Consider the following 27,833-nt stretch of genomic DNA (forward strand, 5'->3'; position numbering starts at 1 on the left):
CTCCCCCCGATAAATGACTCCTGGCAAATGACGGAATATCATTTTATGTCCTGCGACTTGTGTTAAACAAAAACAAAAGTATCTTCCACTTTTAATTTCTCTCTTCTGTGATGCAGAAGCCTTTGTGATTCATTTGCTGTTGAACTAACTGCTAGTAGCAGCTTGAATGGTAACCCCCAGAGAAACATGCATATCACAGCATCTTCATTACGTGGGCAATTATGTGTTAATGTCTACATGAGGGATTATGTGTGAGATTTGGCTGAAGGTGTCAGGATGCTACCCTCAGAGATCAAGGAAAATACATTAGTCCCATTCACACACACCCAAATTTCACATTTTCTGAAAAACTGTTGCATCGCGATGCACACACCAAGAACTCCTGTGTGTGGATGCGCTATCTATCAAAGATTTCATCTCACAGGGCTATTCTCTCCTGGCAATTTGAAATACAATTTGACTCATGCTTCTCTGGTATTACCATCCATTGGGGTAATTGGTACAGGATATGAGAGGGAGCAAAAAAATTATTTAAAAAAAGACCAAGACAACCTTATGCTCACATAATATGTCAAACTGACCAAACACATGGTGTTCAAATGCTAAAATCCTTCTCTATTTCTAATCATGAATTATGATACACAGCTACTTGGCATGAAAACTACGCTTTGGTCGTAATCCTCGAGTACCGTTTTAAAGATAGAGATGCTCAGTTTCTCGAATGTACAGGTTAAAAAGTTCATCTGAAGAGATATTGTCAAGTATTCTTTGGTAAATATCAGTGTTTTGAATCCTGTAGGGTATCAAGAAGTGGAATGTTTCCCTTTCTTCTTGCCAACTTAATCATCCAGACTCTGTGTTTGCTACAAGTCTTGACCAACAATCAGTCAACGAGATTATATTGACATCCACAGCACGGGCATTGTAGCTGATCTTTTAGTGCGCTTTACCGAGAAGAAAGTCTTAACTTTATGCAAGTCTCAGCAGCATCATGAAGTGTAGCCATACAGCATACTTCCCACAGGATTCCCTCATAGTATTCTAAAAGGGCAATCCACTTGTTTATCTACAATCTCTGAGCACACGGCATGGCATGCCAATCTCCTGTCGCTCTAATCCCAGTCCCATAACTACTTCCTTATGTTCCTACACAAGAAGCGGTGCAGAAATAGTGCCACCGGCTTGCATCACCAGACAAGTGTTTATGCCTCATATTGCCCTGATGACATGCAGCCAGATTAAAAGATGTCTTGCATTTTGCAGAAGAAACAGGATATTCCAGGTAAAATATTAGTATTTCCATGCTCTCCATCAATTAAGAAATTTTAGTCAAATATAATACTTCAGTTGCAATCACAGTCTTCCCTAGCAAGCTAGCTGAATATCTATTGGTGGTGGAGCTCACTTGAAGCAAGTGTGAGCTCATAGTTTAAAAACAAAACAAAAAAAGCAAAAAAATGACATACTGTAATAGAAAAGTAGATTTTTCCTTTCATTCTTAATCATTACACAAAAAACAAAAATCTTATTCATTAAAATACTAATATAACAATGAAACAAAAATTACAAAGATTACGTAGCAGACTAGGTCATACTTGTCAAAGATAAGGGCTCTGGGTCTGCAGGCTTTTTTTTTTTTTTCTTTTTCAAAAGCAAATGCACCAGATGCAAGATGATGTATCAGCCACATTGTGCCAAGTTTCGTTGACATCCAACTCTCTTAACAGACAAAAAGGTGATTGGTGACGGGACAATGACACAGCGGCTAGCATCAACTACCCGAAGATTTCTTCTGCTGGTTGCGCTTGGCTGCGTCCATGGTGTTCCTCATCAGCATCGCTACGGTCATCGGGCCGACGCCGCCTGGCACGGGCGTGATGTAGCTAGCCTTCTTTGACACTTCTGAAGAGGCAGAAGAGCAGAAATTTTGAGAAGGAAAGGATTAGTATATAACTTATAGAAAAGTAATATGCAAAGCAGGCATCTTGTAGTGTTCTTGGACTTACATATGATGCATGACTTCTAACTGATTAAACTATAAAAAGTTGTGTTTTTTTTAAAGGTAGGGAATCCCATTTGCATGCCTTAAATGAAGAGTGGTATAAACACAGTGATATGTTGAAGAGAGTATCATTTTAGAAACTCCCATAAAGTATTGAAAGTGGAAGATAACATTTCGTACATTTTTTATTGACCGTTAGATTTTGAATTGAATTTTTTTCGGGGCTCACTGTAAATTCCAGTATATTACTAGGCTACCTTTGCAGACCCATGCATGCACTGCATGTGTGTCCATCATGTATATTTTGTGAAGAAAGTTCATCAAAACTTACAAACATTTCTACAAACATTCTTGCCACACACTCTATATGTTATTACATCAGCTCTTATACTTTTAGATTTGTGTTTATAGATAAAAAATACAGAAGACTGCAACAAACAGGCTTAAGTGTGGCTGACACACAGAACTAATGAGTAGTTGAGTTTTGTGCATTATTCAAATTTTAGATAACTGTTGACTTCCAAATTTCTAAGCAGTGGCCTAAACAAGTCCCCTGAGGTTCATATTTAATGTTTTGCTGCATTTTGGGAGTTCTGTAAAAGGTATCCCCTACCTTTAAAGAAATTTGCAGCACATTTCCCCTGCCCTCATTTTATTGACTCATTCTTGAACAGCAAAAGACAAGATGCAACTAGAATTATCACTGAAGGTGATTAATACCCCCGCCCCTAGTGTCGCTTTATACGTAGTATGTGATGTCATGAGGGCAATGACGTTGATACCAAGTTTGTGCACTTGTCGAATTGGAAACAGAATAATTTTAGTTTACTGTACAATTACAGAGTTGACACTGAGTTCCACAAGGTTTGGGTAAAAAGTGTGGTTACCATGGCAATGCATTGTCTGATACAAACACAAGGGACATTTTGCATAACTACACTTAAAGACCATCATACACACCAAATTTTGACCTTCATAGCTTGAATGGTTTATTTTGATGCAAAAATGAGTGGTTACCATGGCAACACATTTTCCTTAAACTAACACATTGGTGTCTTGCAAAACTACACTTCTAGATCATGATACATATACATACTAAATTTGACTTAAATTGCTTGAATGATGGAAAAGTTATTCGATCTGCAAGGTTTTGGTAAAATTGTGGTTACCATGGCAACGGCTTGTGAGACAAACACAAAAATTATGTGTCCCACATCTATACCTCAGGGCCATAATGCCTACCAAATCTGGTTTCAACTGCTTGAAAACTGTGGAAGAAGTTCACTCCACAGGATTTTTAAAAAGAATGCAGTTACCATGGCAACGCATTGTCCGATACAAATACAAAGGACATTTTGCAAAACTACACTTAAACAGCATCATATACACCAAATTTCACCTTCATAGATTAAATAGTTCAATTTGATACAAAAAATGAGTGGTTACCATGGCAACACATTTTTCTGATATTAACACATTGGTGTCTTGCATAACTACACCTCCCGATCATCATACATACTAAATTTGACCTTAATTGCTTGAACAATGTGGAAGTTATTCAATCCACAAGGTTTTGGTTAAACTATGGTTACCATGTCAACGCTTTGTCCGACAAACACAAAAATTATGTATTCCACATCTATACCTCAAGGCCATAATGCCTACCAAATTTGATTTCAATTGCTTCAAAACTGTGGAAGTTGTTCACTCCACAAGATTTCGAAGAAAACATGCGGTTACCATGGCAACGCTTTGTCAAGTACAAACACAAAGAGTGTCTTGCATAACTACACCTATAGATCATCATAGATACCAATTTCGAAATTGATTGCTTAAATACTATGGAAGTTATTCAATCCACAAGCTTTTGGTAAAATTATGGTTACCATGGCAACGCATTGTCCGACAAACACAAAAAACATGTCTTGCACATCTATACCTCAATATCATCATTTACCCTAAGTTTCATTTAAATTGCTTCAAAACTGTAGGAGGAGTTCGCGACACAAGATTTTGCAACAGATTGACCGACCGACCGCCCGACCGCCCGCCCGACCAACATCACGGTGATTCCTATATACCCCCTTCACACTACGTGTGGCGGGGGTATAAAAATGTCGGGCAAATATCATCAATTTATATATAGTGACCAATAACTGAGTATCCTTTACAATTCTATGAATTCTCACTATGTTCCAAAATCAGACAACCTTCAGTTGGATAGAGTATCAAAACCATGCAAAGTAACAGACGGAAAGTACTGCTATAAATACAAATGATCAATAATGCCTCCGGCGTCACTTCATGGCGGAGGCATAAAAACTGTCACACCAGTGTGTATCCTGATTCATCACTACTGGAGCTTTTGTAACAATGATATCACTATAGATACATATTCCTTACAACACAGAGATCCACTAGCCCCTGATTTGCTGCTTATTATGAATAAAAGTTCATGAGTAGCAACATGAAACAAAAGCCTGAAGAATAGAAAATTCATTAAAATTGGAATCATAGAGCAACAATTCCACCTGTGTTGGAATTCATAACTAACATACATTTTCCATCAGAGTCCTTGCATACAACACAGCTACAAAGATACAAATTTTGTATCAACAGAATGAGCAAAACATCAAAGTTCCAATAAGGTCATATGGAGAAAGAAGGGAAAAAAATATATCATGTAAATACCATCAAAGTCAACATCTCCGACTAGCTTGGGCTTTCCAGTCTTTTCATCAGTCACCCTGTTGATTCCGACGTCAATGACTGCCACTCCGTCTTTCACCATGTCGCCCTTGATCAGGCCCGGTATGCCCACGGCCACAACAATGATGTCAGCAGCCTTGGTGAAGCGTAGTAGTTCGTCCGGAGGGGTGTAGCGATGGCATAGCGTTACCGTGGCGTCCATACCCATCCTGGAAGCTTGGGGGTGGGGGTTGGAAGATGTGCAGCATTCAAGGTAAATCATAGTTTTCATACACCTAAAGAAACTTGATTTTAGGTCGTTAATAGACACATATCGTCGCTGGGGTGACAAGACCTTGTATCTGCAATTTTGGTGAAAATTACTTTTTGGTATTAATAATCAAATAATGGGTTAAGTGATGTCCTGTCCAAATCCCAACTGTCTTACTCCAAAAATGAAGCCACCACGGCATGTCAAAGGAAGGGCTGTCCCATTTGATATAGTGCTTTGGCCTCCATATTTTTTGCCTCTCCTGAACATTTGACATTTTGTAGATACGAGGTCTTGTCGCCCCAGCGACGATATGTATATGAGAAGTGAAACAATGCTATGATAAGACAATTTCAGTTACGCAATGACAACAAGGAAAAGTAGAAATTACGCGGTGCGTAATATATGTCCCCGCCGGAAGTAGCATTCAGTAGCAAAATGTACAATATAGGTAAAAAGATGAAGGTCAAAGGTCAAAGAGGTCAAAGGTCAAAATTCTATGTAGAAGTTTTGAAGCCCTCACCTAGTGCCATCACATAAAGCAAACGGAATCGAAATCGGGTTAGAAATGGCGAAGGAGTAGCATTTTGTAGCCAATGTACAATATAGGTAAAAAAATCAAGGTCAAAGGTCAAAGAAGTCAAAGGTCAAAATTCTGTGTAGAAGTTTTGAAGCCCTCACCTAGTGCCATCACATAAAGCAAACGGAATCGAAATCGGGTTAGAAATGGCGAGGGAGTAGCATTTGGTAGGAAAATGTACAATACAGGTCAAAAATCAAGGTCAAAGGTCAAAGAAGTCAAAGGTCAAAATTCTGTGTAGAAGTTTTGAAGCCCTCACCTAGTGCCATCACATAAAGCAAACGGAATCAAAATCGGGTTACAAATGGCGAAGGAGTAGCATTTTGTAGGCAATGTACAATATAGGTCAAAAATCAAGGTCAAAGGTCAAAGAAGTCAAAGTTCAAAATTCTGTGTAGAAGTTTTGAAGCCCTCACCTAGTGCCATCATATAAGGCAAACGGAATCAAAATCGGGTTAGAAATGGCGAAGGAGTAGCATTTTGAAGCAAAATGTACAATATAGGTCAAAGGTCAAGGTCAAAGGTCACAACTGAAATTCTGTATAGAAGTTTCAAAGCTCCCATGTAGTGCTATCATATAAAGCAAACAGAATCAAAATCGGGTTAGAAATGGCGAAGGAGTAGCATTTTGAACATTTTGATCACACACGGACGCACACACGGACACACGGACGGACACACGGACGGACGGACGGACACACGGACACACACACGTACGGAGCCCGTTTCATAGTCCCCTGCTCGAACTCGTTCGGCGGGGACAAAAATGCAAAACATCAGGCAAAAAGCTACGCCAACAGCGATATGAGAACATCTTCGATCATGGTTGCTTTGCAGTTTTTTTTATAATCAATTATGGCTCATCAGTAAAAAAGGACCTTAGCAGTATCCATCAATCTTCCATGCAAGAGTGAATTGTCTCATGCAGCTCGTTGAGAAATACAATTGCTTGGGCATGATCAATCATCAGCAAACATTCTACCTACCCCCTACTGAATGGGGAGGGTTCTTTGGGAATAAAAAATGAGTACTATACAATCAAAATCATTTTAGACATTTGTGACCCGCTACAACAAAATGATCCTAAAGTCGCGCGAGGTCGATTATTTGAAAATTGCATTATGTAATCAGCTAATCTTTCTGCTTTAAATTGATATATAACACATTTTATAAAAAATAGTCAGCTGCGGAGATATCTATGTTTAAAAGAGAGCATGTCAAGACGTCTGGAAAATCACTGTTTCGAGAAAAGCCCCCTTAAAGTCTTCCTTTCGACGCAATCGCGATCAAGGGACACGCAAGTCAGTTTTCACCTCTGGACAATAGAAGGTAAACCCTAGCAACCCCCGAAGAGTTCATTCAAGCACATCAGCATCGGCGGTCTCCTCACCAACCAATCAGTGACCAGGATGTGAGAAGCGGCTGAGCATAGCGCACCCCGCCCGCACGCACCAGTCGACTGGGCAGTGTGCAAGCTTCACGCTTCAGTTAGCAGCAAGCAGCAAACTGACCAATGAGATCACTCTGGTCGTTGTTAGGGGCGGAACCTATCTGTGGCGCTCAATCCAAATTTTGCAACCAGTTTCTGCTTCATTGAAACGCCAAAAAACATGGCTCAGAAAAACGTCATTTTTTTAATCTTTCCTTTGATCATTTTGCTTCAAAATTTCGACAGATGATAGAAGACATGTTAGACTCCAATAATATATCAAAATCAGAAAATCGTAAGTTTTGACCAATTTTAATGCTCTGACTTCAAACTCGATTTTCACGGCTTCGACCGAGGCGCGACTTTAGGACCTTTTTGTTGTAGCGGGTCACACTTGCTCTCAAAATTTTTCAAAACAACTCATTATCCCAGCAAACTGCTTCAGTCAGACAAGTCTCTTGGTAGATCCCATCAATATATTGTACGCAAATTCCAACTGGTTGAAGATGAACTTTGAGTCCTGAGAACTATACACATGCTTTACATGTACGTCACAGATTCACAGCGAATGCATTGAATGTTTGTTTGGCTGACAGACCATTACACAGGTACTATTTACGCAGTCACAGATGATGGCCCAACTAAACACTCTGTGAACATGTTGAGCAAAAATAACACAGGCAGAGAACAAAAATCAGATCCTAACAGACAAGATTAATGGCTTCTCATGTGGCATGCACTGTTGCCTGCACATGAAGTTATAACTGGTCCTGGACTTGACAAAGCTCTGAATACTCAGAAATTGAGTTTGGTTCTCTAGAAAAGGAGATAGAGTCTGCAATAAATATTTTCCTTTTGTAATCTGAGTATAACATCTGAATATTCAACAAAACTACTGCTGTACATAAGCAATGAAAGCTATTCATGTGTATCGTACCAGTTTTCACTGACATGCCATTTATAAAGATATGTTTACACAAGGATGAAGATGCCAAATGCATTTACACCATACAAACAGTTAACCATGCTGGAAAGACTTACAGTGATCTCCGTCTGAATTGAGTAAAGTTGCAATCGGCATGCCAACATTTTTCGACCTTCCACAGACGACTGCATTTTTACCAAATGTCTCAATCCCTGGAAGATACAAACAAGCAAAAACATTAAAAACAAATGTTGCTACTGATTTTGGAACATTGCACAATAGTGATTCTGTTATGAATAGATATCAGAGAAATAAGGCACCTCTAATTTGGAGTACTATCAATTACTCTCTTTCTTTGGACACATTTTGGATCAATGGATCATATCTATGGTCACTGACAACATTAAGAATGGGGAAGCTGTGTCAGCAAGTTGCTGTTTCATAGCAAATGCTGTTCAACTATTGCCTAAGAGAAGCCGGTATGCTTTGTGCTGCTTTGTGTTAAACTTATTTGTACTATAAGGAATGCATATAATTGTACTTCAGACAATGGTTTCATGTTCTGCAGGACTAGACATTCAAATTAACGATTTTCATACATCTTTACCCTGCATATTCACTCTTTATTCCACTTTTCAGTACCATCGGATGACACTTAAGACATAATAAACAAAGCATCTCATTCAAACTTTATGCTTTTTTTTTCCTTTCAAAGAAACCCCCCCCCCCAAAAAAAAAAAAAAATTAAAAAATTAAAAAATTAAAATAACACTAATTTCTGTTTTACAACACTTTTTGCCATTGTTTGGAAGCCTGCTCTCAAGACTAAGATGTAACAAGCTTTGCACATTAAATCCTGAACTTGGCCACTGAGGAGCATTCATTTCTAGTGAAAGTTGAAGACTAGACTCTGAATCCACAGCATTTCACCTGTGACACACCCCTCTCTGCGACAGAGAACGGAGCCAGCGAGTCATACCTGATCTCTTCAGCAGCTCCCAGATACCGTAGGGCGTGGCTGGGATGATGGAGGGCAGGTCCAGGCACAGTCTCCCGACGTTGACCATGTTGAAGCCGTCCACGTCCTTCTCGGGGGCCACCGAGTCGCACACGGTCCTCTCGTCCATGTGGGCGGGGACCGGCAGCTGCACCAGGATGCCGTCCACGCCGGGGTCTTTGTTGAGATCGTTGACGATGCTGAGAAGCTCATCCTGGGAAATGGTGTCGGGTTTACGAATGGTGTTTGATGTGATGCCTGACACACAAAGCAAAAAGCAGCAAGGAATATCTATACATTAGGATATGTAGACAAGAGAAAAAGATCTCAATCGACTTTTTGTAGTATGTAAAATTTGACTAAACTCATTTCAAACACCATGATTGCCATTACATTTGAAAGAAATATGAATAATGACTAACAATATGATCAAATCTGATTAGCAATGGAAAGAAAAAAATGAGAAAGGATTTGCAATATATCTTATAAGAGAGCAAAGTTCTGTCAAAATACATTCATAGATTTATACTTAAAAACAACAGAAATACCCAAGAAATAATCATGTTCTCATATCATAGACTATAAATGAAGACTTTGAAAACTGTCCTTCAAACAAGCACATATTCCATACGTGTATTTTGTAATTTAATTTTTCACTAAATTTCAACGATGACAAATTTCAGTCAGGCAATATAACAGATTAGACTTTCAAACTGAGCTGTTATACATTTTTTTTTTAATTTGAATTATGCACTATTACTAAATATTTAGGTAAATAAAAGGACATTTCCTTCAAGAGGTTCATCAGAAATTCTATTGCTGAATATTATAATCAATTACATTGCCATCACTGAACACAAGCCTTTAACTTCACATGTTATCTAATCATTTCTTGAAACATGACATCAACATTGCAACATATACATGTCATCAACTAGTTCTACATGCAGAGAAGTAGTTACTTGTCCTCTCCTTCAAATAAAACCGACAGAAAAAAAAAACACCTCTCCCTGTATACACTGTGCTATCTTCCGATGGTAGCTCTTTAAAATTGCAATGGTAAACAAAACAGCAGTTAGCAGCCTATAGACCATACATCCTGCAGACTGATAGTGAAAAATTTCCGCAGCTCTTTGGACTCTAAACGTAATTGATATACCGGCCCTTTCCCCCCCATCCACTCCAAGGTTTGTTGAATTGCCTGTCAGTGTCAATATTTATAGACGACTGTTCCCAATCGGGAAGGGCACAGAAATCTGCTGAATCAGCTAAAACATTTTCAGCAATCTGTTTACAGAACACAAACATTTTGATACACGACTATAAATTGACTTCTAATACTAGTACATTAAAGAAAGTAGCCTGCTTCATATTGTTCTACATACTTGGGGTGCATTCATTTTTACCAAAAGGTATGGTTTGATTACTGGGGAATACCCGGCATTCTATTTTCAGTTTCACATGGATGACATGAGGTCCCAGACTGTCAGACCAGAAATTGATCTATTTGATTGTATATGAAAAATAAAGAGCACGATACTGATCTCCAAACTACCAGAGTTTCATAGAAATTCTCAGCAATTTGCTGGAAAAAGAAAATCCAGTTTTAAACACTGACATTGTTCAATTGTACAGTTCTAGTAATGATAAAAGGAGGAAACTAGAAATGTCGCTCTGGCGACTGGTATGCCTCCGCCACAATGCATGATTTTCCCAATAGGTCTAGATAGTACATGTGGACAATGTGTGATTACATTTTCACAAAATTGGCAAAATATTGAAATGACAAGTTTGTCACAAATGTGTTGAATGTTCACCTTCCTTGACCTAGGTTTAATTGGATGAATAGGAGAGCATGTATCTAGGGTTTTAAGGACTTTAACTCGACTTTGACCCATTCATACATTTAGGCATTGAGTAATTTTCAAGGTACAGGTGTGGAGAAAAAGTGCAATTTCTGAATAGAATAGTAAATTGTTACCATTTTCATCTGGCCCTTGACCCTAAAATTCATAAGATAATCACTTTCAGGTAGAACATGCATAATATGTACTAAGTTTCAAGATAACTTGAGCCACTTCCGAGATATGGAGGAAAAAGTTAGTTCAGCACTTTCACTTGATCTTTGACCTTTTGACCTTTGAGGCAAAAAAAGAAGAAAAAAAAAACTTTCCAGAGAATTTCTATTAGGTTACACATGTATGCATACACCAAGTGTAAAAAAAAAAAAAATAACCCTGCTGGCATTGCATGATAGGAGGGAAATAGTAAAATTTTGAAGTGTTGCACTTGACCTTTGACCCCTGACCTTTGACCCCATGAACCCTACATTCTCTAGATAATCACTTCCAGTCAGTATATGTATATACTATGTTCCATGAAGATACCTTGAACAATTTTCCAAGGTATGGAGAAAAAAAAAAATTTAATATTTTTACTTGACCTTTTGACCTTTGACCTCATGACCCAAACTTTCACCAGAGAATCTTAATTGGGTAATACATGTATACACTAAGTTTCAAGAAAATATCTTCAGGCATTCAATAGATATAGTGGAAATAGTGAAATTTTATGTATTTGACCTTGACCTTTTGACCTTTGACCTCGAGCATGTGCACCCAAAAGTTGATAGGCACAACTTCACCCCCTAATACACATACATGCCAAGTTTCATTAGGATACCTCAACAGGTTTTGATAGTTACCTTGTCCACAAAATTCATTACGGACGGACAGACGGACGGACGGACGGACGGACAACCCGAAAACATAATGCCTCCAGCACCATTTCGTGGCGGAGGCATAAAAATAGATGTGATTTACTGCATAGACGCACTACTTGTGCCCACTAAGCAATAACTCTACATTACCGGAAGTGCAGAAGTCAACACTGAAGGCATGACCCCACTTGACCTCCGCATGTTGCATGTGTGCGTAAAAGATCACCTCATTCATTTGCACATAGCCAGCCGCCAGCCTACAGACCTGATTGTTAGTGACAAAATATTTTGCATTCATATGCTGTAGGGAGAATTTTATTCAAACAGGCCTGTGCTCGTCATGGTTTTCTTTAAACCCATTGAGGACATGCTGATTTTGCTACAGCACACATTTCCCATAGATCCCAGCCCGAGTATACTTGGGACTCGTCCTCAACAGGTTAATATGTAACCTGTTGGGTAGCGACTGAAGACCAATTCAGTCAGGTGAAACCTTCCAACCACAAAATCTCCCCAAAGAACCGGTCTTTATAAAGATGACGTAAACCAACTTACGTATATTACACAGCGCACATTATACTACATATCTGTATGTTAGCGTCTGCCTGCATTAAGTAGACAACAAATGTACTGTACAAAGCATGAGGAAGTATAAGAAATTAATCTGGGAGATCATACATAACCTTAGACTCTCACACATTTCTTGTACACAAAACCAGTCAACCTTCATGTACATAAAGATTGGGAGACTGCATCAGCAGTAGAACACATCAGTGGAAGTTTGAGGAAAATTGGATCATCTGTTCAAAAGTTATGAATTCTTGAAGTTTCACTGCTGCTATTGCTGGATGAGAAAATGACTACAATTTGTGATGTCACATGCATAGAACGATATAAGGAAAATATAAAGAAAATTCAACATATTTTCACTTTTCTCGCATAAGAATAAAGCACTTGACTTGCTTCTTTCAGAAGGCAGGGGGAATAATATTACCCTTAACTATATGTCAGTAGAGAGTGGAGCGAATGTGTACTTTTTTTTTTTTTTTATGAAATTTTGTGGAATTCTCTTTATATTTTCCTTCTATCCTTCTAAGCACGTGACATCATATACTGACTACTTAGTCTTCTCATCCTGCAGTGACTGTGATGAAACTCAAAAAATTCATAACTTTTAAATGGATTGTCTGATTTTCCTCAGACTTTCACTGATGTGTTCTACTAATATTGATGCATTCTTCAATCCTTATAATAAGTATATTAAGGGGGACTTGTCCTTTAAAGTAATACAAATTCAGGTCACACAGCAATAAACTGGGTGCTTACTTGTTGTCACCAGGAGATGTCATCAATTTCACCAGACAACTGCCAGCATATCTGAAGATATCTGGAAAATTTTATCGCGGCTATGAAGATGCACATGTGCATGCTCGTGAGACTACCAACCAAATTGAAGTCCCCATAGCCCAAGCCCAAACTGGCTGCATTTAACAACTTTGCCATGTTTGAAACGTGTTTCAAACCTACTATCACCGCACGTTTGCAAACGCCTTTCCCACCACATTTGTTGCATAGTGTATGACCGCTGTCATGAGTCAATTGGGAGGCCTTGTCATTGTGCAGCTACACTGCACAGTTTGATCAGAAGAGCGGAGACGGTGTTGTTGGCAGTGGGTTGGCATGAGCAAGTCTGAGCTACAGACACATTTCGAAATGAGTTTGCATTTATCAACTCTACCTGGCTCAAACCTGTTTGTGATCGCACTTTTTTTTGAGTTTTAGAAATGTGTTTCTATCAGTAACCCCATAGTCAAAACAACTTTGTGTTTATCAACTGCCCAAAACTGTCTTGAAAGTTGATTGGAAACCTTACTTCAGGACCAGAAGTGAGTTGATAAATGCACCCCAAATTAACTAGATCAGTCCATTAAAAAAAAAACCCAGCTGATTCCATCTTGGCTATGTAAATTAGGGTCAGAGTTCCAAACATTTATTTCTGGATGGGAGGGATCACTTAACATGTCTCCTTTTTTTATCTTGCTGTGAAGATTAATATGTCAGTCTTGACAGATTTTCAAGTCTAGTTTTCTTTGTTGTTGAAAGTGTACAATGGTTTGTTCTGTGTAAAATACATGTAGGGTAAAGTATTACTTCTCAAGATTTCTCTCAACCATGGAGATTCTCTTATCTGTGATGCCCTACTATACACAGCTTTCATTGAAAAGTATATTTAAAAGTACTGCCAAAGAAATAATCAAGTCAATTGAATAAAGCCCTCGCTATCCATTGAAGAAATGCTAAAAGAACATCAGGTTAGCATTTAATAAATCTTTCAAATAAGTTTGGATACATCTTTTGACATGTAAAACCTCCACAATTGAGTACTTTTAAAAGTGGACATTTCTATAGTGTGAAAATTTTCATGCATTTTGTGCTACCAGAAACTAGCGCAAAAGTTAAAGCATGCTGATATTTTGCTTGTGATATGTAACACTAACTAATGTTTGATAGCCTACAGTAGAATCAAAATCATGCGAAAATCATTATACCCGGCTGAGTGCGAAAAATTACTTGCATGAAAATAACTACTTTAAAAGGATAGTGACTGAATATTGGTATATTACTACAAACATATGTACTTACACCTCTTACACCTACTTACACCTGGCAATGTAAATGATTTACAAAGTGATCCCCACCTCATTTAAACTTACACGTATACTTACTGATTATCTGTGAACACCCTGTAACTCAATGGACAAACTTGACCATTTCTGCTCCAGTAATATACTATGATTTGTAGATGTTTGTGTTCCTACAGCCTATAGTAATGAAACATTTCATTCACCTGCTCCCCCCCCACCATGGATAGTAAGTCATCTGGTTGTTGCTAGGTAGAGCAAGCCTCCGACAAATTTTGTTCATATTCACATTTTACCGTACCAGAAACAAATTCCACAGCATACTTAATTGTGCATCTCTACATTAAAATACTAGAGAAGCACTCTGAGAGCGCAGACCTCCGCCAAGCATGCAGCCCATTTCCACCCGCACTGATCTTGTTCTTCCACAGGGATCAGTAATTTCCATCCATACGTACTGCATTGTGTGCTGAAAGCCGCCCGATTTCCCAATATAGAAGCCTTTGTTACGTCATAAACCCTCAGCTGCATCGCACGCCTCGCCCTAGCAGAAACTAGAGCACGCACTTTAGTGCCCGCATGCAAACCTCAAATACGCGCAGCCTGAACTCCAAAGTTCATTGACCCTCCGTGTAAAATTATAAAAAATCCTTCATAAATTCCCCAAAAATTCCCGGATCACTACCAAAAGTTGATCGTTTGTATTTGTGTCATTCTCAACCTTTCCTGCAAGTTTCATCCCAATCCGTTAACTATTTTTTGAGTTATTTTGCACACAGACAAACAAAACGAACGAACGAACGAACTAACTAACAAACAAACCAACGGTAACGAAAACATAACCTCCCCCCTTGGCGGAGGTAAAAAGAAAATGAACATCCTACCCCCCCCCCCCCCACCATGTTCACATGCCTTCACATATATTGGAGTACTCCTTCACACTATGTCACAAACACAGCAAGAAACTGTTTGAGGGGCATCTCTCCTAACCTTTGGCCAGCCTACTCAGAACTGTTTTTTCAAAGTTTTCAAAGCCAGGGGAGGTGTGGCAAGGCAGGGGGAAAAAAAAAATACAAAAGGTGAATGGAAAATTCCACTGCAGCTGATGTGATAGTGATAAGAACATGACCAAAGTACAAACCTTCGTCCACTACTTCCTGATCTGCAAATGAAAGATCTACGGATTTCCTCAACTGTCGGCACTGACAATTTCAGCTGATGACTGTCTGTTGTTAGGTTTTTCCCCCCACAAGCTCTTGGTGTTTTAAAGGGAAAGATCACACTTACCACGGTACATTCAGAAGGCAGATATTATCAGAATTCACATAAGAAAAGAGGTGTTCCACTCGCAAAATAGAACACCCTCTTTGCCACATACTGATAGAAGCAAAGTTCCCTACTACCACAATATGACATTAATCTAAATACCCATAACAGCGTGGTCCACAACTTGAAATTTGAGCATATTGCTATCCCAGAATCTGGAATATTGCAGAAATTGTATGTGCGCAGAGCGCACATCACAAGCACATAGTATGCAATATTTTGCAGCTTACCTTGTCTGTGCTGCTTACATTCAATGTTCTCTCTCATGTTTTGCACACAAATATCTTAAGACAAGGTAGTTTGACGTCTTATGTTTTGCACATGTTTTTTACATGTTTGAATACATTTTATTTTGAGCTTGTTGCAAATTCTTCAGGATGTTGCACAACATGTTGCTGGCTTTTGAGGATGTTGCACAAGAGTTGAGGATGTTGTCACGAAATGCCGGCCCCTTGTGGACCACGCATAATGTGTGTATGTAAATGCAATGCATACATGTATGAATACCATATACACAAACATATAATTTCATGGTATCAAATTGATGACATCCCATGTCAATAAACAGAATTAGTACCTTGGTATCTTCATCCCTCTCTGACTATTAAAAGCAGATATGATGTCTAGAGTGACTGCACTTTTGGTCCAAAAGAGAAGGAGAAACAAGTATGGTATTAAACAACAGCTATACTACGATAAAATACAGTAGAGGGCTGTTGGGGCTTGAAAGGGTATTTCCTCTTCAGAAAATTAAATCTGTAACAACGGATGGTGAGGAACTGGGTTACTACAGCTATATTTCGTCTGAAACTACAAAAATTTTAAACTTTTCAACCTCTGTTATTCCTCAAACCTTCACCAATGTGTTCTATTGCTGCATTCTCTCAATCCACGTGTATATGAAGGTGAACAAACTTGTCCTTCAAGAGACATTCAGTAATGATCATGTCTTCTGAGATGGAAAGGACATGAGGAAATCCCATTGATAAATCTGACATTGGAGATATGAACAGCAGGGATTCAGACAACCAGATTTGTGTGTACCATATAAAGCCTTATAGGGATGGTATAGTATGGGGGAGATGAGGATTGAGCTTTTAACTTTTTGCAAGATACCAAGAAACCACTTACAAAATAGTACAAAGCATACCATTCTAAGAGGAATTCAAAGTTTATTTGACGAAAATTGGTTTTGGAATGGGTGGGACATCAAAAAACAGAGTAAAACAAAGAGATCGTAATAAAAGGTGGATCCCATTTTTTTTATTAGGATCACCTTGTTTTGGATATCTCAGCAATTTCAAAACCAATTTTCATCAACTAAACATTGAATTCTTCTTGAAATCATCAGCCCTTTAAAGGGGAAGGCTAGTAACCGATCAGTGGGAATCAGTGGAAATGCTGTGAGATGATTGTTCCAATCCTTATGGGATTCATTCAAGAGTTCATTGTATATCTATTGTTGTGTGAAAATTATTTGCTTCAGAATGGTCTCATATTCAAGTAATGTGCAGTTTAATGCTTCCAGGTTAGCGTCCCTGGTCAGTGACGGAGCATTAATCTGCACATTACTTGAATATGACACCGTTCTGAAGCAAATCATTTTCACACAACAATAGATATACAATGAACTCTTGAATGAATCCCATAAGGATTAGAACAATCATCTCCCAGCATTTCCACTGATTCCCACTGATCAGTTACTAGCCTTCCCCTTTAATATTTTTTAAGAGGTTTCTTATTATCTCACCAGGGCTGCACACTAACCCATTTTTTCTGCCGGTCCGACATGTCTCTGTCGGACCGGTAGATGCCCCATTTTACCATTTTTTACCGGTCCGAACAGAAAACTTACCGGTCAACAACGGCAACCTAAAAAAAACATGAAATTACTTGCAAACTTATTTTCTTGTTTTTATGGACGTACCCCCCCCCCCCCATGTACATTTTACTGATTAATGTCTTTTTAAACTTGAATTATTTATTGCACAAGAAATAAAAAAAAATGAGAAAAAAAATAGAATGTTTGTTCGTGAATTACAGTGTAAAATGATAATGAAAAAAAAAAAATCAGATTGTATCATGCGTTTGTGACTTTTTCTAAACATCGGCGCACGAACTTGCTGCATAACCGTGATTTAATGAATTATTTTAGCTGTGATATTTTCTGATGCACGAGCTACAAGGGGTTCTTTATTTTTCTTTCGACACTCTCTTCGCATTTGTGCATGCGTTCTGAAAGGTACACGACATGCAGGGCCGAATTCGCAATCCTCTTTGCGCCCATTTCTACCTCAAATATCAGCGGGATTGTGACGATTTCATGAATTACTTCGGCTGTAACATTTTATGATGCACGCGCCAAAAGGGGTGAAAATGTGTCCTTTATTTTTTTGCCGATATAGACTCTTCGAATTTCGTAAGTGCGTTCTTAAAAGATGTACCACACGGCCGAATTCATGATACTTTTTGCGCCTATTTTTACCTCAAATATCAGCGGGATTGTGACGATTTCATGAATTACTTCGGCTGTAATCTTTTATGATTCACGTGCCAAAAGGGGTTGAAAATGTGTCCTTTATTTTTTCCCGATAAACTCTTCGAATTTCGTAAGTGCGTTCTTAAAAGATATTCCACACCGCCGAATTCATGATACTTTTTGCGCCTATATTTCTACCTCAAGTATCAGCGGGATTGTGACGATTTCATGAATTACTTCGGCTGTAATCTTTTATGATTCACGCGCCAAAAGGGGTTGAAAATGTGTCCTTTTATTTTTTCCCGATAAACTCTTCGAATTTCGTAAGTGCGTTCTTAAAAGATGTTCCACACCGCCGAATTCATGATACTTTTTGCGCCTATATTTCTACCTCAAATATCAGCGGGATTGTGACGATTTCATGAATTACTTCGGCTGTAATCTTTTATGATTCACGCGCCAAAAGGGGTTGAAAATGTGTCCTTTTATTTTTTTCCGATAAACTCTTCGAATTTCGTAAGTGCGTTCTTAAAAGATGTTCCACACCGCCGAATTCATGATACTTTTTGCGCCTATTTCTACCTCAAACAAATTATCAGCGGAATTGTGGCAATTTCATGAATTACTTCGGGTGTAACTTTTTGTGATCTCATGCACGCACCAGCTAAAATGGTTGAAAATGCGTTCTTTATTTTTCTCCCCACAATCTCTTCGCATTCCGTACATAAAGATATACGACACGGCCGAATTCACGATCCTTTTTGCGCCTATTTCTACCTCAAATATCAGCGGGATTGCGATGATTTCATGAATAACTTCGGCTGTATTCTTTCATGATGAACGCGCCAAAAGGGGTTGAAAATGTGTCCTTTATTTTTTCCCGATAAACTCTTCGAATTTCGTAAGTGCGTTCTTAAAAGATGTATGTGTACCACACAGCCGAATTCATGATACTTTTTGCGCCTATTTCTACCTCAAATATCAGCGGGATTGTGACGATTTCATGAATTATTTCGGCTGTACTCTTTTATGATTCACGTGCCAAAAGGGGTTGAAAATGTGTCCTTTTATCTTCTCCCGATAAACTCTTCGAATTCGTAAGTGCGTTCTTAAAAGATGTTCCACACCGCCGAATTCATGATACTTTTTGCGCCTATTTCTACCTCAAATATCAGCGGAATTGTGACGATTTCATGAATTACTTCGGGTGTAATCTTTTGTGATCCACGCACCAGCTAGAATGGTTGAAAATGCGTTATTTTTCTCCCCATAATCTCTTCGCGTTTCGTATACATAAAGGTATACGACACGGCCGAATTCACGATCCTTTTTGCGTCTATTTCTACCTCAGATATCAGCGGGATTGCGATGATTTCATGAATTACTTCGGCTGTAATATTTTATGATGAACGCGCCAATATGGGTTGAAAATGTGTCCTTTATTTTTTTCTCTTCGCATTTCGTAAATGCGTTCTTAAAAGATATACGCCACGACCAAAAATCATAATTCTTTTTGCGCCTATTGTCTCCTCAAACTTCAACGGGATTGCGATGATTTTATGAATTATTATTCGGCTATAATCTTTATGATGCACGCTCTAAAACGGGTTGAAAATGTGTCCTGTATTTTTCTCCCAATAATCTCTTCACATATCGTATACATGCGTTCTTAAAAGGTAGGCCTATACGACACGGCCGAATTCACGGTCCTTTTAGCGCCTATTTCTACATCAAATATCAGCGGGATTGCGATATTTCATTAATTATTTCGGCTGTAATCTTTTGTGATACACGCGACAGAAGGGTTGAAAATAAGTTCTTTATTTTTCTCCCGATAATCTCTTCACATTTGTGAATGCGTTTTCAAAATTATACACTGCACGCAGGGCCGAATTCGAGATTCTTTTGCGCCTATTATTGTTTACTAAAATTTCAACGGGATTGCGATAATTTCATGAATTACTCTTTGGCTGTAATCTATATGATGCAAGCGCCAAAAGGGGTTGAAAATGTGTACATTATCTTTATCCCGCTAATCTCCTACCATTTAGTACATGCGTTGTTAAAAGGTATACGACACGGCCGAATTCACGATCCTTTTTGCGTCTATTTCTACCTCAAATATCAGCGGGATTGTGGCGAATTCATGAATTACTTCGGATGTAATCTTTTGTAATGCACGCACCAGAAGGGTAATGTGTCCTTTATTTTTCTCCCGATAATCTCGTTGCATTTGTGCATGCGTTTTTGATAACCGACACGGCATGCAGGACTGGATTCACGATCTTTTTTTGCGCCTATTTATTTCCTCAAATTTCAACGGGTTTGCGTTGATTTCATGAATTGTTTGTTATTCGGCTGTAATCTTTTATGATGCACGCACCAAATTAATATGTCCTTATTTTTTTTTTCTCCTCTATAATCTCTTCGCATTTCGTACTTGTATGAGCTTTTGAAAGGTGTACGACGCGGCCGAATTCATGATCCTTTTTGGGACGATTTCTACCTGAAATATGTAAGCGGGACTGCGATGATTTCATGATTTTTTTTTTCTCCCTTGTATTATCTCTTTACATTTTTTTAAGGGCCGATTTCGTGATCCTTTTCGCGCCTATCTTCATTATGAGACCATTCTGAACGAATGAAAATATTCATTTACTGTATCGCTGAATATAGAATATGTTTTTACTTTTTCTAAAAATCGGCACAAGTAAAATAGTTCTAACATGTCAACTGCCACGCAGCTGCGAAGCCGGGATCGGATTGATCTTGCGTAAAAAAAAAAAAAAAAAAAATCATGAGTAAAATGACCCAGAAAGGGTGGGATTTCACGGAGCACGCGAACGATTTGCGAAAGACGCGAATGACAAAATCCAGCATTCGGAAAAGTTTTTCTCCGAATGATTTCCGACAATGAAGCCGAAAACTATTCTTGCGCAATTTCCGCAATTTTCCGAATGTATGATTTAGTCATTCGCGTCCTTCGCAAATCGTTCGCGTGCTCCGTGAAATCCCACCCAAATGCGTGCGCTTCTATCAATGCTTCTTGTCTGGCATGACCGCCGATCGCAAGCAAACGAACAAACAAAACGGGATCGGGGAAACAATCCATGCATTTCAACAGTTACATTGTACCGTACATCCTTTGCATGTATTGCATAGCATGGCAGTGCGTGAGCAGCGCCAATGCGCAAGCGAGCGCGAATAACTGGTCGACTGCTAGTGCTCAAAACTAATATACAATTGTATGTTTACTTTACAAATTGCACCGGTAGACATATTCGAAAACTTGCGTAAAACGTGTTGAACAATGCGATATCTTGCATTCTGTTTCTCCCTGATCGGGGCTGATCTTTTTCTTTCTACTGACCCCGCCGATGCTTTTTTTTTTTACTGGTCATGTCGGACCGGTAACTTGTGGATTTCCTGAAAAGTTACCGGTCCGACAGTGACTTTTGCCGGTCTTGACCGTCGGACCGGCGCCAGTGTGCAGCCCTGATCTCACACACACAAAAAAAAAAAATTAGAAACCTGAAGTCGGGACACAATCACAACTACACAATCCCTTTAATACTACCAGTATGCGCATACCAAGATTTGGTCTATAGCACTACTCACTACCTGCAGGTAACTACAGATAGATCTCTCTGATCAACGGCTCTTGAATGCTTCTTTATGACAATGATGCATTCAATTTCAGCGCACTGTGTGATTTTTCTACCTTTTCAGACAAGATTTGAATAGTTTGTATAGAAGAGGACCTGAATGGCAAGGCCTGATTCTATGCATACGTATAAGGGAAGTTCCATGCAGAGACTGGCACCTCATTAAAAATATCCACTCTTCTGATTGGTTGAAAGTGGATGATGCATACAATAAGTGATACTGCCTGCTCCAGCAGGCATGAAATATCAAGTGCTGTTGACAATACATGTGTGATCCTCTCACATAATATGCTGCACAAATATAACAACAGCTCTTGTTTATACAAGTCATTTTATGGCTTGCTCTTTCAACACTGGTTGGGATATGGTACAAGTATTGACTGTGTGAGGGTGTTCAGGGTGTGATCACAAATGTAGGACCATTGGTGATCTGAAAACCAGAAGTATCTAATCTCCAGTAAAGTATCTCTGCTCGTGGCAAAAATGCCATGCCCCCCTGGAAAGATAAAGCCGACTTCCCATCAATTCAGATGTTGCTGACAGCCGGATCAAATATGTACCAATATGCAAGCATTACAAATGTACATCTTGAATATCTGGTGCTAGATAAGGTGTCCCTGCACAATTAATTGCATATTATTTATCATATTACTTACACATTGCCATGTCTTCACATCCTAGCTTTAAACATACAATTTGTTTATGGAAGGTTACTTACTACAGATGTTCCATTTGATCAAGATACATAACACTATGAAAATGAAACTTCGCCGATTTCTAAGGAAATTAGCCAAGTTAACTATATATGTCAACTGTTTATCACAAGTAGTTTTAGGTGGCCTTTTAAAGGGATGGTATACATATACACTGTAGTTTTGGTTGAGACCTGGCTTTGGGTTTCCAACTATTTGGTGAGATAGTGAGAAACCTCTTATGAAATATGAAAGAGCACATAATTCCAAGGGGAGTTCAACATTTATTTGATGAAAACTGGTTTTGAAATGGCTGTATCCAAAACAAGCACTGCTTCTAATAAAAGGCACCGGTAGGACTCACCTTTTATTACAAGGTGTAGGATCCCTTTGTTTTACTTTGTTTTTGCATATCTCAGCCATTTCAAAACCGATTTTCATCAAATAAACTTTGAATTCCTATAAGAAATGGTATGCTCAGTAACACTTCATAAGTGGTTTCTCAGTATTTTGCAAAAAGTTAAAAGCTCAATCCTCATCTCCACCAATACTATACCATCCCTTTAAATCGCTGACACTTAAAAGTAAAATCCTGTAGACAGACAGAAAGTACTCTGCATTTATTCAGATGACAAAAAGTTTGCTGGGTTCAGAGAGAGGCTCATATTTATGACTGTGTAGGACTACATGTACACGATAAGCAACCTTACACAAAATCAAGCAAGACAGAGGAAGACTGTTTGACATCAAAGTAGGTAAATATTTACCTCTGAAAGAGTGTCAGTATCTTCTAAATGATATATCTGGAAATAGTGGAGTGCAGCACAAAGGAATGGGGGAAACTGGTACTAATCAATAAAGCCTAGCAGGTGTATAAAGACAGTTCCTGGTTCCACTTTGCGCAAGAGCAGTAAAAGGTCATTTGTACAAACTGGCACATTGGTTTTTTAATTAACTGAGATAAGCATTTATGATGTAATGATTATTCACATAGTTTGCATCAATAGTACTTGCCAGCACATCCCCTAGACAGCAATAGAGTGTAAGTAAGTATTTTAAAAAAATAAATAAATAAAAAAACAAAAAACAGAAGAAGACATTGATGCACCCTGGAATTACAAATTCATGTTGATGATGTGAAGTGATTCTCTTTTGAAATGGAATGAACTGTGCAAACAAATTCTTGATCACACTTTCGGAAACTTCATACCATTTTGGTAGCCTACTTTTGGAAACTTCATGCAACTCTTTTGGTAGCCTTTGTTATTCTCATGGTTTAACTCCAATGTAAACTAAAATTGAGGATGATTGCCATTGGTATGACAAAGTCGGGGGGGGGGGGGTAATTTGATATTTAATGCCACGAATATCAGTCAAGAGGAAACTTGTTAACCACATGCTTTTAATAGTAACATGGCCAGGAAATCATCTCCGTGTTGCTGAAACTCACTGTCACTGTTATGATTCATGACTGTTTTCATTGTGACGTTTTACTCCCGTTCTGAACTTGTCCCATCAATGACATAGTGGAAAACTGACTGCAAAAGGCACTTAACCATTGACAGATATTCCTGTATTCTATATCAACTGAACTGGACGGCCAGTAAATACAAAAAAAAAAAAAAAATATAGAAAACAATATTTGCCACTAAACAGTAATAGCAATTTCCTCCATCTGGAAGAGCGATCCAATTGACTAATATTGTACAAAAAAATGTCAACATATTCTCAATCAACACCAAGGAATTCTCAGTAATTTTAAAGAGGAAGGAAAGAACAGTTTTGTTTCATACCTGCTCTGGCTGCTGCTTTTGTCTTATTCTTGACATAGACAGAACTGGCTGGGTCTTCTCCAACCAGCACCACACTGAGGCTTGGCGGGCGGTTCCCCTTCGCTACCCACTGGTCATTCTCTACCTTTATCTCACCAAGGACATCGTCTGCTATCCTCTTGCCATCAATGAGCTGGGCAAGCTGCCTGTATTGTCGACAAAAGTATCACAACAAGCAACTCCTTATGAAGTTGGCACACATTCCATGACATCATGCTACTTGCCTGACATTTTTCGTGCGTTGTTAAATTCTGTGATTACCAGGGTCTAAAAATTAAGATAATAAAATGTGAAATAAGCTTAATGACTTTACCTAATGACCCCCAAATTGAATTTTTTCTTTCTTTCTTGTTAACACCCTGCAAGTTTGGTGAAAATCTGATAATCTGTAGAATTATTTGGAGATTTAGTGATATTTCATGTCCTGTATGACAACTACGACCTTGGACTTCATGACCCCAAATTTTAATAGTTTCTTTCTTACTTCATGAAACACCCTGCAATTTTGGTAAAAATTTGTTCATTCATTTGCATGTTATCTTGTACACAAACAGACAGATAGACAGAAAAACAGACACACAGCCAGGTAGAAAGAGAGACAGACAAACATACAGAACTGAAAACATAACCTCCGCCGACCATATAGTAGGTTTCACCTACTGGTGGATGTAAATAATACCACGACCTGGCAGTCGAGCAAAACAGCTGCAACTGTGCAATGGTTCTTGGTCATTTAAAGCTACTGTACCCTCGAGATGACGCGATTCTACACAGTGGCTTGCTAACTTCAGCAGGGCGTGTATGTACATGTACACCAGGCGAATGTGTGAATGCCAATGATATAAAGCGATTGACAAGCCAGTCTCTGTAATACAGTATCTTTGAGTGCATCCAGCAATATTTATGGCTCTAAGTTCATTTTAGAATGCTCAAATTGAACTATAATGACTGCACTGAGATGCTGAAATATGAATAGTATTATGTAATTTGAATGATTAAAAAGTTACATTTTGGCCATGGTTCATGACTCATAACTGCCTTCAGTCCCTAAACCCCCACATTACCTTTGATTTTACATGCTAAGTAACAAAATGTGTTATGTGTAAATTGGACTGTAATGACAGCATTGAGATGCTGAAATATGTAAGAATAGTATCAATACATGTAATTATTAGGATGAGCTATTAACTCAATTGTGTGATCAAAAAGTAATATTTTTAGGGGACATAACTAAACTACCTTAAGTCAGCCCCTGTGCCCCTAGATTGCCTTTGATTTTAAAGGGACTGTACAGTACTGGTTGAGGTGGGGATTCATGTTTTGAACATTCCTAAGTGAGATAATGAAAAGCCTCTTATGAAATATGAAAGAGCATGTAATTTTAAGAAGGATTCAACGTTTATTTGATGAAAATTGGTTTTCAAATGGCTGAGATATCCAAAAAAGTGCTAATAATAAAAGGCGACATGCCACAACTTTATTAGGATCTCTTTGTTTCACCTTGTTTTTTGATATCTCAGCCATTTCAAAACCGATTTTCATCAAATAAACTTTTGATACCCCTTAGAACTGCATGCTCTTTGACATCTCATAGAGTGGTTTCTGAATATCTTGCAAAAACGCTAAAAGCTAAATCCTCACCTCGACCAGAACTGTACACACCCTTTAACACATTACATATGTAGAGCAGCTAGCCTACACAAATTTAAATTACATTTTGTGGGCATTTAATATTGCTTGTTAGGTAGAAAATCACTAGATGATGTGATGGCGAGGCCCCGCTCTTCTGGCGCAGTGCTTCGCACGGCGTCTTCTTCTTCTTCTTGTTTATTCTGCCTCCTTCAATCCTGAAGATTCTTGCAGATTTACATGTGTGTGTGCATCTGGTCGCACTAATCACATTGCAGAGATTCTAAGGCCCATTTTATGCTTTTGGCGAGTTATAATTGCACCGTATTGCCACGCCTGACATTAGAGCTATGTTCCTAAAATCAATGCGATCAATGTGATCAAGTTACTTAAATACTGGTATGTGAGAATGAGGAGACAAAACCTCGTATTGCATCCTATTGATTCTTGCTAAATTGTCAGACCATGACTGCCCCTAACCCCAGCGCTTGGCGCTGTAACCAATAACAGCGCCCCGACGACTTGTATGCAATCCGATTCAAGGTCGCTGGTTCGGTTAGGCTGTCCCATATGTTGACCGAAAGATCGGTCTGTATCTGGTCGTCGGGATATGTTCCGCAGAGACTGTGTCTGGCTTCACGGAAGCCTCCCCTCCTATCCTATCAGACTCAGAGATCTACGGAGGAGAAGAATAACGTCAAACTAAAAAAAAAAAATCAAAAGACTCCTCCAGACAGACGGATCTTAACGTTAGTGTAACTGAAGTGTGTTACTAAAAATAAATCTAAATTGTTCATATGTTGCACTTGCAGTAACGTTAAGCCTAAAAATATCTTCTCGGTCAGCATGGTCAGAGTAACAGAGAAGTAAGGTTAGACAGAATGTTCGTCTGTCCGGAGTTTTGTTTTGTTTTGGTTTGTTTTGTTGTTGTTGTTTGTTGTTTTGTTTGTTTGTTTGGTTTTTTTTTTTTTTGGGGGGGGGGTTAACTAATTTTTTTGACATTGTACGGTTCCAGTGTAAGTTACTCTAACATGTTAACAATTACATTAGTAACAAGTTTGCTCTCCTCGGATTCCAGACGCTGTCTCCGCGGCAATGCGGCCGCGCGGAACGTACCCCGCGAGCTCCGTCCGACGACCACCAGAAACAGACCGATTTTTTGGTCAAGGTCAGAAGATGGATGTGGTCCACGCGAACTGCAACCATGCTGCTGACGAGTCGACTTTCCAATCGCCAGGGAAGCAGCCGCCGTCATGCAACTGTAAGCAAGCGCAAGTAGGCCTACATCATCAATACTGACAATAGATCTTTACTGGTACAGCTATCGGTCCATCGCCACGGTCTTTTGACCGACAGGATCTAAGAACGGAGTGCAATCAGAGGTCAAAAGGAAAATTACCGGCCAGCCAGCCGGCTACGTACGCCAGTGCGGCAGTGGCAGTGTCGCCAGGTCCGATGCCGGTCTAATGAACCTGTGATTTACACAATACAATTACAACTACTGAGAAAAATATAAGGAAAATGTAAATACCTGTTACAAGTTACGGAGAAGTGTCTAATGCACTGAGAGCTGTGCAGGCAGAACCTGGTTAGGGATGAAGGAAACATAATTGTCAAGGGTCCGAGGATTTCTCAGCTGACCACCACTTACCACGGTACCGGTACACGCTTGGTAAGCCGCGCGCATATGATTGGTGTAAGAGGCTGTTGTTGTACCGCCGTAAGTATTGCACCCAGACTACGCATCCCGCGCACAAATTGAACTGTACCGCGTGCGGGCCCGCACGTGCGCCAGCAGCAGAGCTGAATGCCGGCGCGGCCGCGGCCTTGTCAGTCTGCTCCAAACATTTTTCTCCAAGTTGTTTTGTTGTCAGATACTGACAACTTGTCAGGGCTGACATATTTCATGAAAGCATGTGCACATGGTAGGATTAGTCCAGGCGCAGCGACCCAGAAA

At 39.1% G+C, this 27,833-nt stretch overlaps 1 protein-coding gene across 1 annotated transcript; it reads right to left on the reverse strand.

Moving 5' to 3' along the window:
- Positions 1-1,771: 1,771 nt before the first annotated feature.
- Positions 1,772-27,484, reverse strand: LOC140229154 (bifunctional methylenetetrahydrofolate dehydrogenase/cyclohydrolase, mitochondrial-like). Its single transcript, XM_072309421.1, has 6 exons — positions 27,408-27,484; positions 24,209-24,393; positions 8,875-9,150; positions 8,012-8,107; positions 4,694-4,927; positions 1,772-1,902 (listed from the first exon to the last, which is right to left on the reverse strand). Exons 1-6 carry the CDS (start codon positions 27,482-27,484, stop codon positions 1,772-1,774), a joined length of 999 nt encoding a protein of 332 aa, XP_072165522.1.
- Between the last annotated feature and the right edge of the window lie 349 nt (positions 27,485-27,833).

The sequence above is a fragment of the Diadema setosum genome, chromosome 5 (assembly GCF_964275005.1).
Source record: "Diadema setosum chromosome 5, eeDiaSeto1, whole genome shotgun sequence".
Taxonomy (NCBI): Eukaryota; Metazoa; Echinodermata; class Echinoidea; order Diadematoida; family Diadematidae; genus Diadema; species Diadema setosum.